Here is a 16,185-nt window from a genome sequence, read left to right as displayed (position 1 = left end):
TTAGTCTGTGTGTGTGTGTGTGTGTGTGTGTGTGTGTGTGTGTGTGTGTTTGCTGTGGTTTCTTTAGTTTTATTCGTGTATTATGGTATCATAGCCTCCCCAACATGCTGCCTAGCATATATACAAACACAATAGATATAGCTAAAGCTACACATAAACCATATATGTGTATGTATATGAAGTATACGATTTGTTGGTTTGGCTTGGTTTCGTCTGTTTGCAGAGGGTTTTGGGTTTCGAACTTTGGATACGAGCATTGGATGGGTAATGCTAAACTTTTTATCATGAAATTCAAATTGATAGCAGGCACAGGTGTCGCCAGAGAGCGAGACAGACACACAGTCAGGCAGGCAAGACAAATTGGCTATAAGTCAATGCAAGACGCTTATAGATTTCACGTGCATTAACAAATTGTGTTGCTTAAACTCGAGTAGATAATCGCAATAATGACCTTGGGATTAGCAAGTGAACCAGCCATAAAATCAACGTTCAAGTTTAGGCACAGACAGCGAGACAGAGACACAAATATTTCGACTAAATTCGCAGTTTTTCAATACGCTTTGAAAAAAAAAAAACCAGCCCTAAGCGCTATGACGCTGTCTCCAAGCCAAGACACTCACACACACATATAAACGTTAAATTTAAACTGGTCTGCTTGCTGCCAAACAAAACAAAATGCATTCAATTAAATTTATTTTTATATGTCTCATTGTTGTTGCTATCATTACTTATGTGTACTTATTACAGATATGTATATACATATATATGAAGTCACACCCCCAATCCGAGCACACCTCCTAATTTATATATTTGGGGGACTTAGTACTGGGACGAAGTAACTCACGAAATTTTAAAGCCAAACGGGTATTTTTTTCGTTTAAATATAAATCGATTTATTACGCCAATAGAACAGACATGTGCAGTGAGCATACGCTAATTAAAAATTATATTAAAATTCACAAATTTTTAATCTTCAGCCTTTTGCGTCACAGTTCCTATAAAAAACCAGGCTATTTTTATTTAACTGCATTCCTATTTAAATAAAATATGACATATGTGTATTTCTAATTCAGACTTGCGTAGACAAATTTTTAATACCATTCTAAATCTAAAAATAAATGCATAAATTGTCAGATCTTGCTGTTTCTTATTTAGCAGCATTCACTGTAAATTAATTGATCCGAACAAAACATATATTTTAGCTTAATTTACTTTGTCGATATCAATAAATTGGCCATTAATAATATTTACTTAAGCCTGCAAAAGCCATTAACTAGCCAAGTCAATTGAATTTAGAGTTTATTTACTAAACAATACCTAAATAATATTTTAGAAACCAATTTATATACTACAAAGTATAGCTTAGCGCATGTTTCGCATTAAATTAGTAACAAAAAAAAAAAAAAAACGAATGCATACAAATTGGCCTGGAACACGTTTAATGCACAAAAAGCGATCAGCAATCAGCAATCAACGGCAGCAACAACTCCGCCTACAATGCGCACAAACGCGTTGACAACATGCATGCATACATAGATTAATCAATTAGAATAGAAAATATGTAATAATCGCACTATAAACTATATGCCGAGCTTGTTGCACAGTTGCGACTGCGACTGCGACTGCGACTGCGACAGCAACAGTGTCAAAGCCAGAGTCGCTCGCAGCGCCAAGTTCAATATCAAATGACACGCGCTGTGAGGCAAAGCTGCAGCTCAATGTGATCGATCGATCGCTCTAACTGGGAAATGGGGCTGGTCAGCGTGAGATGCAGGAAGTAAACTTCAAGATTATAATGCCAAAGCAAATAAATAATATATGGCTTGCCCTTTTGGGTTAGCTTAACTTTAGACTTGCGCCTTTTGGCAACAGTTTAAACCAGCTGGCAATCAATGCGGTAATAACAACAATTACAACAACAGCAATGACAATAACAATAGCAACAGTTACAGTTAATAGCTGTAACAACTTCCGTATATACTATTTTTCATGAGTCTGTAATTTAGCACAAGCAACAACAACAACAACAAAAGCAAAATAATAAAAAACGAGCCTAACAACGTTTGCAAACTGCAATTCAATATTTGCATCGATTTCGATATAACAGCAGACATGTCTAGCAACAAATACTTGTTGAGCATAAGCTAGCGACTTTGGCTAGCGACGTGTTTACCTACAAATTGACATAATTTGCCTATAAATGTTTAATGAAAAATGCCCAAAGACAACAACACAAAGCTTTGCTGCTGTGCTGCTGCTGCTGCTGCTGCTGCTGCTGCTTTGGGAATGCCCTGTAATTGTTAATTAATTTATCAAAAATGCCATAATATGTAGGACTTTATTTTAGGCAGCCTGTCAGCAACAATAAATTAACATCTGCTCATAATTAATTGCTCAAAGTTTGTGTGCTAAGCTTAAAACATTTATTTACATTTCAAACTCGTACCCATAATGTATAAAAATCTGGATATATCCTTCAGATAACAATTTAAAGCTGACTTTGATTGCATAACAACACAACAAGCAAAGAAACAATGACAATTAACTACGTAAAATATTTGCAAATAATTAGCATAACGATTAAATTGGTGTTGGTGCCAAAAGAAAACAAACAAGCATGCTAAAATATATGAATAATATTCATATTGCATACGAGCTGCTAAAATTGACGTAATTGTTATAATCTGCACAGATATTCAAGCTCATCCTTTGAGCTTGAAATGGATCGCAAAGCGAACTAAACCAGTCAGCTGTGCTCAAATATATGCGGCACACTTTTTATTATTTTATTTAAAATTAGAGTCGACCTGTTCTGCAGTCTACAGAGTCTAACTGACGTAAACGCACTCCTTGATATCTGCATATATAACAATGATAATGATAATGATATCGTCACTGCAGTTGAGTGTATGTGTTATTATTAACACTTTCAGTGGAATTTCATGCGAAAAAAGAAACACATAAGAAATGTCAAATGAGCAAGCGCTGAGTGCGGGGATTTGGAATTTGGAAGCATGTGTAATGTGCAAGCGGAAGCTGCATCAGTTAGTTCGTTGTATATTGGTCAACATGTCGTATACTTCATATGGTGGTGGCGGCGGCGGCAGCGCACAAAATAGCGCCGCAACCTATTACAATTATTACTACATATTAACATTTGTAACATTCTTACATACTTAATACATTATTATAGTAATTTAATAACATGTTCTCATGGTCAACCTCAACCTGCTGTGCATAGAGGGGATTGCATTGGATTGGCCAGAGTCCGGAGTGGAGTGTGAACACACACATAAGGCATAATCTATTGACAGTTACCAAACGCTGCTTCAGCTGCATATTTTAAAGAGTCGCAGCAGCGATTACATTGTAACAACAAGAGGCGTTCCATAATGAACAACACTTTATGGGGCGTTGCAATGACTAAGCCAATGGGCCACTTGTCCACTTGGCCTGGCCTGGCCACTACTGCTGGACTGCTGCTGATGGCTCTCAAATATCACGATTTTCAGCTGTCAACCGTTAGACGGATGTTGTATAAACTCGAGCAACAGTTACACGTGTACTATATGCATATCGGGTGAAAAGTGAAAATGCTGCGTTCTAATTATAACACGTGATATCATCAGGGCGTGCATGATTTATATGCTCCAAAGATCCGGCAACAATTGGCTGCACCTGATTGCACTTGCAGCCAGCACAGCCAGCAGCATACGAGACGAGACGGGCTTAGACCCCGCTGCCAGCGCTCAAGTTCAATGCAAAGCGGCTAATCCGAGACTCCAGACAAGGCGAGACCCTTGAACATGCAACCTGGAGCGGAGCTGCCGCTGCCGCTGCTCGACTGGCCATCTGATATAGCAAACAAGCGACAATTGCCGCTGCGTCTATTACGGACACCCAAAACCACAGATGTTGGCCTCGTCAATCGCATATGTGTGTGTATTTCATTTCGTTTCATTTCTTTTTTGTCAACTGTGTGTTTGGCTCAATTGGGTCTAGTTTATGCGGCTTTTATGAATCTGACCTTAGTCATGAACAAGCAGTGATCTTTTTGGGGGACACATCGCATGCAGCGCTTGTGTTTGCGTTTGGGTTTGATGAAAGCTTCCTGTGCACGCCAATTCAAATTCTAATTTGCGAGTGTCTACTGTATGAGTCGTAAAGTGCACTCTGCATAAAATAAGTTTGACACCCGAAACAAGCTTTAAATCAAGTTCAAAGTCAAACAAATTAGCGAACAATTTAGCAAATCAAAGCGAATCAACTGCGCTTGCGACTTTTGAGCACAAAACGCCCAAAATAGTTGCATGAAACATGTTTCAGAAATTAAGCACTAGTATAAACTACAGCTGGCTATTATCTACCATATGTAAATGTATTGATGACTGTACATAGCAGCTAATTAAAAACAAATACACACACATACACAGACAGTCGTATATACAAGCATTTAGCAATATTTTGGCAACGAACTTGTTTAATTTGCATACGGCGAGTCCCAGCAGCTCCAGAAGATGCAGCCAAGTAACGAATCATCAGCATCGGCATCGGCATCGGCATCATCATCATCAGCTGACGCGTATGCTTTAGACAGTCATATACACATATAAGGTTGGTTTATTGTATTCATTAATATACTATATATTGTATATGTTTATATGCAGTTTGTTTCTGTTTGGGGAATCTGTGGTTAAACTAGTTCGCCGATCGTGCTCAATATATATATATTGCAGTAAATAAGCATACTTATATTTATATTTATGTGCTATGTATGTGTACTTGTGCCTGTCTTTCATTTAGCGTGTTCTATTGAAAGGACAATAAACTTTAAACAAGACATCAAGGTCAACCAGAACCGCATTAGAAGTTATCACAAATGAAACACCGGCAATTATTTGTTTATTCTTCTTGGCTTTTGATTATTTAGTTCTCAAGTGTATTTTTAAACATAAACTCTGTATTATGCAAATAATATATGATCCAGAATTTGCGCCGTGCCAGTTTTATAGCAATTAATTAAGTATAAACAAAAGCTAAGTAGACTGCGTCTGATGCTTTGTTTTAAGTTAAAAAAAAAAAAAACACTTACAGCTGTTGTCAACTATTTATTCCACTGCCTCTATATATAAATATGTATATATTTTTATTATGGAATTTACAATTCTGTTTTGTTGTCGCCTCTCATATATATGTTCAATGCACTCGACACTCTTTGCTGTTGCTGCTGCTGCTGTTGTTGTTGCTGTTGTTGTTAATTTCGATTAAGTCAGTTGTTTACTTTTGATTTTGTCGTATATTTTGATTAAGTGCATGCAACGCATTGCAGCTAAAGATATAAATGCGTATATAGCATGGAAGTGTATGTATAATTTACATTATCTGCCCTTTTGCTGTAAGCTCAGAGCTCCCAAGAATGTCACATTGAAAGAGGTCAACCACCAGCTAGCGGCGGCTGGAGCGCCTTGTCATGTCATTTATGTAATTGAAAACAATTTATTTTATATTCGTTTCATTTGCTAACGATATTACGATTTAATTTAATTAAAGCATCTGAAGCAGGAAGCCCACAACACAACTCGCTGTGTGTCAAGAGCCATAGAAACCAATACGCATCGCAGTCGCAGTACATATATATAACTTATATATATATATAGTTTGTGCATGACTGATCGAGCATTGGTGCAGAAAAGTATAGGTTAGCAAATAAAAAGCGCATAATAAGCGTTTAAATGCAATTTTCTGAGCAAAACGTTGCGAACAAAATATCAAATGGAATTATATGTTTGGCCAGCACGTTGATTAGAATGAAATATATATATATATATATATATATAGGTGTCTATATGTATTTGAGCAGCAGCAGTCACAACACACAAAAAAGAAGTCCTTTTCTTTTTAACAGAAATATTTAGGTAGCATTTAAAGAGACAGACAACTTCAAATCGGACTGTGTGCTGCGCTGTTTGGTTTTTTTTTATTTATTTTTTAGACACAATTTATTTTTTGCTTCTTGGCTGCTCATTTCTTGTGGCTGCTCAATAATTTTGTGAGGGTGCCGCCAAAAAGGGCAGTCGCTGGCGCAGGTTTGCGTTTTTCTTTGTTTTAAAATAGATTATTGGCAATATGATGAACATATTATATATACGGCCAGCAACTGTAGCAAAATACTTGTATCGTCTGCCTTCCTTCGATGGCGTCGTCGCCTCAAAAGTTCAAGGATTCTGCGCAGCAGTGCCATTGAACCTAGAACCAAAAAACCCAGCCGGAAATATCGAATTCGCTTTAATTATGCCAGCACACAAATTAATAAGTGAGTTTTGATGGAAAGTGAAACACAATGGCCTGCAGATGTCATCGCTTGTCCTATCGCTGTCAAAGAGTCACATTAGGCGAGCTTCGCGTTTGAAAAGTTGCAGGCGTTGAAAAATTGCTCGACAGGCAGCGAAATCAATATCCGCCTTGCGTAATGTGTGCGCCTTAATCACCTGGCTGGGGGCGTGGCCTGAACCCTTCTTCGTTGTGTAATCCGAGTAGCTATGGAAAGTGTAGAAAGCCGCTGCTAGGCACGTGCCTCCCCCTTCTAGATACAGCTGGCTACCACTCAAACGAAAGTGAAGTGACAGTGTGCAGGAAGAGTGAGCGAGAGAGCGAGAGCCAGAGCGAGAGAATTCGCATCACGCAGCAGTGATTGATCTGGCGACTGATTTTTGGATTGTGCCAAGGAATTCCTAAGAACAAGCGCACAAAAACGCAAACACGCAAAAAACTGAAGCAATACTATTATAAGATGAAGGGGTTGGCATACAATATAATAATAACAAGGAAGAAGGCACAGGCAGCCAGGCATTATTTAATTTGGCACTGTGTCTCGGGCCCAGAGTGTTTTTTTTTCTCTTTGAGCTCAGCCTCTGTCGAGCGTATCAATGAATCGTAATGAAATGCGAATGCTTCGATCGCGTGCGGCAAATATTTCCACGGATTTTAGCTCCCGCAACGCTGAGTTTTTGCTCAGGCTTTATGTTTATGCTTTTTAGAAGTTTGAATTGTAATCTTGTGGGCTTGGGCCTTAAATGATACGTTTAACTTCTTAATGCTCTTGAAGATCACTTGCTTAGTTTTATTATAATTTATAACTAAAAAATGTTTTGATATTGTTATTTCGACTTTTTTTTTATTGCTATAATGCAATCATATTTAATCAATACATATAGATTTAAATGCAACAAGTTGATGACTAATACGCATGCAAGTTCCAAGAAAATTTTTACTGCCAAAGAGTTGGCCGCATACCACAAATAGTTTTTGGGCGCAGGCAGCAGTCAATGCTGTTCCAACATCTTGGCTCGCATGCCAAATTGCAACTTAATTATAAATTGCAAGAAACAACACACACACACACACAATCAGATATATATATATATATATATAAACATGCCTACATCTATGCGGAGCATATAAAAAGCCAAAGTTTTTAGCTAGACACAATGTAAAATTGTAGCTTCAGATCCGTGAAGCGCCACAACAATATAACGACAACAACAATAACAACTGCTAATTTAACTGTTTGTTGCACATACACACACACACACACACACACACATGCATATGCATATGCCATGAAAATGCAGTCAGCATTGGAAAACTCCATGAAATGTGCGAGCAAGAAAAATTTCCGCGTTTGTGTAATGCAGGAAGATTTTTGCATGTTGTTTGCTATTTTCTGCCTGTGTGTTTTTCTTTTTTTGTAGTTTTGATGAGCGTGCATTGTATAGTTAAATTTATATGCAAAAACAAAGCTTGGAAAACTCTAGAAGTTAAAATTGAGATTCAGTTTATTGCCTGCAATTTAAATAAGTTGAGAGCTGGCAGAGCTGAGCCATATGAAAGAAAACAGAGAGTGAGACGCAGTCTCTCTTTCTCACTCTCTTTGACCGCAGTCGACGTCAGTGATAGCGTGCGAAAGTGAAATCGAGCCTTTGCTGCCGGCGTTTGCGCTTTTGACAGCAACAATAACAACAAGAGCAGCCGGTTTCAAAGTTTAAGCGCAGCGCCTCTTAATCTCTGCTTGTGTGTGTGTATCTGTGTGTGTAAAGCTGTCAAGTGCGCGCACGGCCTCCAATACACACACACACACACACACACACACACTTATACGAGTGCCACCCGCCACTGGCAGAGCGCCTTCAATTAATAACAAAAATACTTTACTTACAGCATTATTTTTGTAAAAGTTTCGCATTTATTTTTAAAAGCAACACGACTCGCAGCAGTGTTGAATGAAAATTTCGTTTTGGTATTTGTATTGGTAACGCTTTTTTCATTTTTTGGGCTGGCATGCGGTCACTGAACTTTGTCCGACTGGACTTTCGTCATGAAAATTTGCATACGTATGCTGATGACGCGCTGAGCCGCTTGGGTGCTTGGGTGGTTGGGTGGTGTTTTTTTGGTTGGCTTGCATTAGCTGAGTTTATGGGCGTTGGTATGACGCGCCAAAAGCGTCTTGACGCCAGTCATTAGGGCAGCAGCAGCTGACCAGTTGTGTATTTATAATGCAGTTGGCTCGTAACATGGCTAATTGTGCCATTCCATCAGTTTGCCGGTGCAAATCAATTTTGCATCTTAAGAAATATGCAGTTTTAATTAGTTAATAAGCACGCTGGTTGAAGCTGGCTGACGACGGCGACGGCAGCGACGGCAGCGACGGCAGCGGCGGCGGTGGCAGCAGCTGACAGCGGCGCTAGCTAAGGATTCCAGCAGATAAACTGTTGTGCTGCTCCGAACCAGAAGACCATGCAAATGGGCGTTGTGCGCAATTAGCGCCATATATCAATTGCAATACATAAATATCAGCTGCAACATATGTACATACATGATACGTATATGTATATTACATATACGCTTAAGACGCGCGCGCGCCGTTAAAGTGTTTACATTATAAATCATTTATTCAAATTACACATTAAGCTGGCCCAGATTGGCGACTGCTGTGCTGTTACTGTGCCTGTTGTGCTGATGTGGTGGTCAGTTATACTCGTCTAACGACTGGTGTGGCCCTCCAGCAAGTCGGGGACAGGCTGGCGGGTCAGATCGACGCCTCAATCAGCTGATCAATGTCGGCGACTGTTCCTTAGTATGAATTTATGACAATAGTTAAATTAACTAACGATTTGCAGTGATTGCTTTTTAGGTAAACCCATAGCTTCACCATTGCATATAAGAAACAGCAGGTTCTAGTTTGTTGATTTTTTGTGTAATTTATTTAATTGCAGCAAATCAAGTAAGCTTCAATGTTTTTTCACTAACAAATACACAAAACATTTTATTATTTTAACAAAATAAAATAATTGTATTCAAAAGTAATCGTCACTGTATTTCAAATATATCCGGAAGAAAATTTCTCTTTGGTGGCATACAAAAACTAAAGTCTACTTATGTGCGCTGCAATACTCTTACTTTCAAAATCTGCCGCTAGATGGACAGTGTATGTAACAACTATTTCGTTTGTATACAAAATTGTATTTAAATGCATTTGTTATCAAAAAAGAACTCCGAGGTATCGTTTGTCGTTTGAGCAAAACCTATTTTAAAAAATTAGCTTTCTGTACAATAATTTAATTAAGTAGCCAATGAGCAATTTGAATTAAATTTAGTAGATCAGTGTTGGTTTGAATTTCATTTTTACATCAATTGCACATAAAACACTGGCTACGGGTATCGATTCAGATATTTAGACAGTTATATATGTATATGTATATAGTTGCTATAACGTTGCTATTACCCGCTTATCCGGCTGCTAACAATAGTTAGTCGCTAGTTTAAAATATTCGTTTGAACTTAGCAGCGAGGCATACATTGTGTAAATATTTATCAATTATGTATATAATATATTTTTGTTGTGGACATACATATAGTATAAACCGATTATCGGTTACATTGACTGACTTTTGTGCTTAATAAAATATTACACATATAGTTCATATATAGATAATAGACATCAATACAAATTTTCAATAGTTTAAGTTGGCCATTAACTATCGGTACATTTAAAGCATGCCAAGATTGCAGTTCGACAAATCTGTAGAAGACTAGCCGCTGGGCTAACTGTATGGGTGTGTGGAATGTTTGTTATAAGTTCTCTTTTGTTGGTCGGATTCTTTTTGTAACTGTTTTATATGGACTTCACTTGCGATATAAATGTACCTATTAAATATTTCTATTTGAGCTAATTCGTTGGTGCGTTTCAGTTTCAAAAAGCATCGTTAAGCTCGACGACTGACATGCGCAGTTCCAGCGCGGGCGGTAGCTACTGTGGTCTCGCTATCATATCCAGCCCGCCTTCCTCCTCCATTTTGATGAAGAACTTGACTATGCGGTACTGCGGCTCCGACTGCCTCACCATATCAATCAATGCCAAAAGCTTCTTAATGCCAATGTTGACGCGCTTGCCGGCCATTTTTCTGGCAATGATTTGCAGCTCATCGGGACTGAAGAGATCCGAGTGCTCCAGCACAGATAATACATGTTCGGGTAACGACAAGTTGGGCACATGCAGCACGGACGTAAACGCTGACAGCATCTCCATTTCCTCCAGCACTGCACGTCGGCTTGAGGTGCACAGTATGAGCAGCTTGCGTCCCTTCGGAGGTTGTTTCTTGAGCAGCACCAGCAGCGCCTGCAGCGTGAGATTCGAATAACGTGGACCGATTGGTCCGTAGTCCAGCAGTCGCTCCACATTGTCCACCACAATGCAACTGAGTGTGGAGCGATAGGCGTCATCGAATATCTTTCTTATATGCAGACACTTGGCGGACTCGGTGAAGCCCACCATATCTTCGGGCGAGCAGACCTTGACAAAGGGAAAATCGCTCATTTTGGCAAGATTTGCGGCCAGCGCTGATTTGCCTGAGTTGGGTGCACCTTCAATTAGCACAGACACCAGTCCAGAGCTCTCTGTGGACTTGGCTTGCTGCACATACAACATGCCATCCTCCAGCAAACTGGTCACTGGCTGACCCCAGTTGACCACACTACGGGCCAGCATATTCTCGAGCATCTCCTGAGCGGCACCAAAGGCCGGCTTGATGTCATTCTCTAGCGCATGCATGAAGTCCGAGCGAGTGACCTTAAGTTTCTCCATTGCCTCTGGATCAACATGCACCTTGGCATCGGCCTTGATAAGACGATTCATTGCAGTGGACTGGGCAGCACGCACCAGACCCTCCAACTCGGCACCGCTAAAGTTCTTGGTGAGTGCGGCGATCTCATTGTTGTCAACATCGCTGGCAATCTTGTTGAACTCACGCATGCGCTTGGTGTGTATATTAAGAATCTGTATGCGTCCGTCCTCGTTGGGCAGACTGATCTCCATTTGCACTTCCAGACGACCAGGTCGCAGCAGCGCTTCATCAATCATATCCCGACGATTGGTCATGCCGATGACCAGTATGTTGTTCAGTTGTTCCACGCCATCGATTTTGGCCAACAGCTGATTGACAACGGTATCATGGACACCACTGTTGCCGGCTACAGAGCCACGCGCCTTGCAAATAGCATCGATTTCGTCAAATATAATTATGTGCAGACCGCTGTTGGGGCCCAGACGTTTCTCCTCTTCCTCCGCCTCGGCAAACAAGCGACGTATGTTGGCCTCGGACTCACCAACATATTTATCCAGAATCTGCGGGCCATTCACAATCTTGGGCTCACGCGCATTCAGCATGGTGCCGATTTGTCGAGCCATCAGTGTCTTGCCGGTGCCAGGTGGTCCATAAAGTAAGATGCCCTTGACGTGCTTAATGCCCAATTGCTCAACGAGCTCTGGTGGAAACACACGCGATGCAAAGGCGCGTCGAAAGATAGCATTAAATTCTTTGTCCAAGCCACCAATGCCCATTTTGCCAAAGTCCCAGTCAGGGTTTATAATAGACTGACGTACAATTTTGCCTTTGGATCTGCCCTGCAGATTGAGCACAGAGTTCTCGGCCTTCTCAAATTGCACCACAGTGTTGCCCAAAATGCGGCCAAAGCGCACATTTCGGGTCTTTGGCTCTTTGCCGTCGCCCACAGTTCGTGGATCCACCGCCTCAAGCGTCTTTACTGCCAGGCCCAGCAATTTCTTGTCCTTGAAGTGAAATACTAAAGTTTGGCCCACAGTCAAAGCCATGCCAGCAAATTGCATTAGAAATTCTTTGGCCATTTCGTCCGAATCATACGCCTCCTGGGTAATGGTCTTCTTCTGCAGAAAGTCCGTTTCAAAGGAAACCAGTGTTATGATGTCCGCGCTGGCATCGAAGCGATAGGGCCGCACATCAATCTCTTGGTTAATAGACAGTGTCGCCCACTTACGCTGCACCAAAGAGAAGCCCACATGTCCACGTGGCAAATCCACAATCTTCTCTAGCGCGAATATATAATGTTGTCCAGGTCCGGGCGAGATGTCTGCATATCTGTTGTGAGATCATCGAAAGCAACATTGTTAGTCATATGCATACATTAATGAAAGTAAAAGCTGATTCAACACAAACTTGACTTCCTCGGTGAAATCGGCAATGTTTACAATTGCTTTGTTGGTCAATGATAGCTCGTCAGTTGGGCATTTAATGGCCTTCATCTTGTATGCCATTTCAGTTGACATTTTTGCAGCGCTTCAAAAAAAATCAATTGCAATTTTAATCTAAGCCAAATATTTTTCCAAGCACTAGAGTTGAGAGATACCTTGCCAACTGCTATTCGTCACGGGTATCCATTAGTTACAGTAGTGTAACGACACGACTGCAAATCTTGCCCAAGTGTTGCGAAACGTAATAATACATTTTTAAATTTGGCGCTTTCAAAGTATATTTTTATTTAATAAGTGCACTTATTTGTCAAACAGAAATATATATTTATATATATATAGAATGCGGCAGTAAACATATTTAAAATAGTTAACTAGGCAGTTGCGATTGTCAAATTGTACGAAATTATTGGTTAGCTTATGGATTTTTCGTTATTGGGCTTTCGTCTTGCCAATAAAATAACATTCTCCAACGTAATATTGCGTGGTACATAGAACTTTAACGATGCTTCAAAACCATTGGTTCTCAGGAATTCCACGCGACCGTAATCCAGCATGCGCTTGCATTGATATCCAATATCCTCACGCTCTTCGAGGCTCAGCCTTTGGGTAATCGACTCCTGTGGCGGCTGTGTTTCTTCCGCCATAGCCTTACGTCGCTCACGACTTAGCCCCGTTCCACTCACAGCCCAGCTAACCATTTTTGTGATGATGACAAATTCACGTACACTTATGTCCGCGGCTTGAAGAAACGCCTTGCCTACATAGGAACGCCAGGAACAACGATGATGGCAGCATAAAGCAATGAGTATATAATCTGCTGAGCAAGCAGCATCATTTAGCGCACAGCGCAAAGTAAGATCAGTTGCCGCGCCGCAAAGATGCTTCGATATTGCTACATTACGCTTGGTTCGTTGCAGCTCCGGCAACTGTGACATTTTCAGATCAGCAATGTCCGCTCGAATGCGTTGCACCAACTCCTTGTTGGTCAATTTATTGTCCTTCTTGTGACGCAGTGATAGACGATCTATGAGTAGCAGCTGCGAGTTAGATAGCTTTTGGGACTCTAGTGCCGTGGCTAGGAAGAAAGCCAGTTGTCCCTTGCCCGCGCCGAATTCAATAAAGCTGGTATTGTCGATGAGCTGCTGGTCCTCTTGCAGTATGCCAAGCAGCGCAGAAGTCTGCACTAGGTGCCTGCGTGTCTCCATGCCCAGATCTTCTTCTTCGATAGCTTCCTTTAGAGATGAATGGCGCTTATCCAATTGCTCAATTTTGTTAGCTATGTGGGTCTCATACAAACGCTTGACTTTATCAATGACGCCATAAAATTCAGCGTCCTCCACAGTATGCAGTTTTAGTGAGCAGTAATCTTCCATATCTTGTTCGGTGACGTCTACCAGTTCCTCACCTGCATTAATGTTCCTTACAATATAGGGTAAGTTGCTGTCTTGATCTCTGGCATTACATATTTTCAAATGTTTGGCTAGCTTTCGTTTAAATACAGTGTGCTTGGGATCTAATGGACAGGGTATGCGTTCAGCAGCTGGATCATCTATAACCTCGCTGGCCGGTTCATGTGCTCCACAGTACACACTCCCTTTGTTTGGCGTCATCTTGCAATAGCGTTTCTTCCGGTGCACATAGTGAGCGCAGTGATCGTCAGCTGGTGCTGCAGCATGTTCTGTCATCTTAATTTTCTTAGCCGCGCTGTCATCAGACATCATTTATCACATTACTTGTATTTACTTTGTTTTTATTATTCATCAGCGATGGCATTTGAGGTTGCAAACTATCGATGTCACTGAAATATATGGGTTAACTTATACATCGATAGTGATAGGCTTGGTGAGCGATTCGAATGACTAATCAATTGGTCTTCCAATGTACACACTTATTTGTACAATGCTTAATTAAATCAAGTTTTGTCTATGGTAAGAAATATATTCTTTTAAAATGTATCTCAGCATTAAATTTGGGCCACATCTTGATTTTGCAAGACATTTCGATTATTCAATGATACTCGATATGCTTATATCGATGCTTTACCAACTCGTGGGGTTGGCTGAAAAACAAGAAGAAGAAAAAAGCCGCGAGGAGCAAAGCAAAACGTTTTGATAAAATAATATTTACTTTGTATAAAAACAATATTAGTCTTGCGACCATAACATATTTACTGCCAAGAGTTTAATAACATGTACGTAAAGCATATAGAAGACATTCTCGTTTGAAAACATATATCATCAGACATATCAACAATGTATTTTAACCGGCAATTTTTTTTTTTGCAGGGCTCTCGTGAAACCCAAGTCTGAACTGACGCCGGAGGAACTGGCGCGTCAAGAGGAAGAGGAGTTTAATACTGGCCCTCTTTCGGTGCTCACACAATCTGTGAAGAACAATACACAAGTGCTAATAAACTGCCGGAATAACAAAAAACTATTGGGACGTGTTAAGGCCTTTGACCGCCATTGCAACATGGTGCTGGAAAATGTGAAAGAGATGTGGACGGAACTGCCACGCACAGGCAAGGGTAAAAAGAAAGTTAAGCCTGTGAACAAGGATCGGTTTATATCGAAAATGTTTCTGCGTGGCGACTCCGTAATCCTGGTACTTAGAAATCCATTGGCAACGGCCGCTGGCAAATAAGCTGAAGTAATAACCACAAGCAACAACAAATCATTCTACATACATTAATTAATAAAAACCAAATTCATTTGTTCATAAATTGAAAGCAACTACTTAAATTTTAGAAATGTTGATGAAACGCTTTAGTTGCCGGATAGCTGCGCGTGCACGGTGGGCACATAGTCATCATATTGTGCCTGATAGAAAGTACCTGCAACCAGCTCGTTTATCTGATGATGCTCTGCAAATTTGGCCACATGGAACTTTGGACGACCCTGACGCGATCTGTTGCTCACACGTTGTCCATCAAATTGAAGCTTGCCGGGTTGCTTGTACAGAAGAAACACGTAGCGATGCAAGCCAGTATCCTTGGGCGGACCAGAGCCTACGTAACCAGCAAGCACATCGCCCTTGGACAAATCGTTGCCGGGTATGTTGACTACAACCCAGTGCTTGAACTCACGAAATTTTGGCTCAGCACGACTTGGCGCATCGGGATCGGTCATAATCAAGGCATAATACTCGCCTGGCTGAGCTGTCCACTCAACCACAGGCTGATCCTTAACCTGTGTAGGCGTCAGCTCTACGCCATCTTTAGCAACAAGGCCATTGTTATACGTAACCTTTGAATGGAAAGTTTTTAGTATTTAGTTTGTTGTAAATTTGCGTGTCGCACCTTTAACAACTGGTTTGGTGCTTCTGGAATCACATCTGGCACTACACCATGAAATTTAAATGACTCCTCCACCGAGTTGCAGTTAACAGCAAGAATACTGGCAAACAATATCGACAGCCACAACATATTGAGAGTTTTTCACAGCAATTAAACTGTTGTTAAATGCAAGGCTAATTTAATTAAACAATTTTTTAAGGCAGCGCCCAGCTGAGATATTTTTGCCCGTACACCGACGAGGTTGGTATACAACTAAAACCAGTTTGCCATGAAGCAGCGCTTTTAACTCTTTATAGTGCAGCTATTTGTAGGCAGAAAACAAAAACAA

At 40.6% G+C, this 16,185-nt stretch overlaps 4 protein-coding genes across 4 annotated transcripts; 1 reads left to right on the top strand and 3 right to left on the bottom strand.

Moving 5' to 3' along the window:
• Positions 1 to 9,884: 9,884 nt before the first annotated feature.
• On the bottom strand, positions 9,885 to 12,705 carry LOC108604726 (vesicle-fusing ATPase 2). The gene is made up of 2 exons (XM_017994306.1): positions 12,528 to 12,705; positions 9,885 to 12,449 (listed from the first exon to the last, which is right to left on the bottom strand). The coding sequence occupies exons 1-2, from the start codon at positions 12,635 to 12,637 to the stop codon at positions 10,307 to 10,309; spliced, it is 2,253 nt and encodes a 750-aa protein (XP_017849795.1). The 5' UTR covers positions 12,638 to 12,705; the 3' UTR covers positions 9,885 to 10,306.
• Positions 12,706 to 12,911: 206 nt separating this feature from the next.
• On the bottom strand, positions 12,912 to 14,310 carry LOC108602255 (tRNA:m(4)X modification enzyme TRM13 homolog). The gene has a single exon (XM_017990309.1). It carries the CDS (start codon positions 14,281 to 14,283, stop codon positions 12,973 to 12,975), a length of 1,311 nt encoding a protein of 436 aa, XP_017845798.1. The 5' UTR covers positions 14,284 to 14,310; the 3' UTR covers positions 12,912 to 12,972.
• A 332-nt stretch (positions 14,311 to 14,642) lies between these two features.
• LOC108602070 (probable small nuclear ribonucleoprotein Sm D2) lies at positions 14,643 to 15,283 on the top strand. Its single transcript, XM_017990090.2, has 2 exons — positions 14,643 to 14,753; positions 14,848 to 15,283. Coding segments are annotated over exons 1-2 (360 nt in total). The 5' UTR covers positions 14,643 to 14,751; the 3' UTR covers positions 15,206 to 15,283.
• On the bottom strand, positions 15,246 to 16,106 carry LOC108602069 (protein D3). Its single transcript, XM_017990089.2, has 2 exons — positions 15,861 to 16,106; positions 15,246 to 15,807 (listed from the first exon to the last, which is right to left on the bottom strand). Exons 1-2 carry the CDS (start codon positions 15,984 to 15,986, stop codon positions 15,328 to 15,330), a joined length of 606 nt encoding a protein of 201 aa, XP_017845578.1. The 5' UTR covers positions 15,987 to 16,106; the 3' UTR covers positions 15,246 to 15,327.
• Positions 16,107 to 16,185: the final 79 nt, after the last annotated feature.

This window comes from Drosophila busckii, chromosome 3R, assembly GCF_011750605.1.
Source record: "Drosophila busckii strain San Diego stock center, stock number 13000-0081.31 chromosome 3R, ASM1175060v1, whole genome shotgun sequence".
In the NCBI taxonomy this organism is placed as follows: Eukaryota; Metazoa; Arthropoda; class Insecta; order Diptera; family Drosophilidae; genus Drosophila; species Drosophila busckii.
The sequence above is the reverse complement of the archived record's forward strand: the minus strand, read 5'-3'. Positions and strand labels throughout refer to the sequence as shown.

Excerpts from the sequence above, each read along its gene's own strand:
- LOC108602255 (XM_017990309.1), bottom strand. The coding sequence starts at position 14,283 with ATGATGTCTGATGACAGCGCGGCTAAGAAAATTAAGATGACAGAACAT.
- LOC108604726 (XM_017994306.1), bottom strand. The coding sequence starts at position 12,637 with ATGTCAACTGAAATGGCATACAAGATGAAGGCCATTAAATGCCCAACT. Across the intron at positions 12,450-12,527 it reads GATTTCACCGAGGAAGTCAA|ATATGCAGACATCTCGCCCG; the intron begins GTTTGTGTTGAA and ends ATCTCACAACAG.
- LOC108602069 (XM_017990089.2), bottom strand. The coding sequence starts at position 15,986 with ATGTTGTGGCTGTCGATATTGTTTGCCAGTATTCTTGCTGTTAACTGC. Across the intron at positions 15,808-15,860 it reads CACCAAACCAGTTGTTAAAG|GTTACGTATAACAATGGCCT; the intron begins GTGCGACACGCA and ends TTCCATTCAAAG.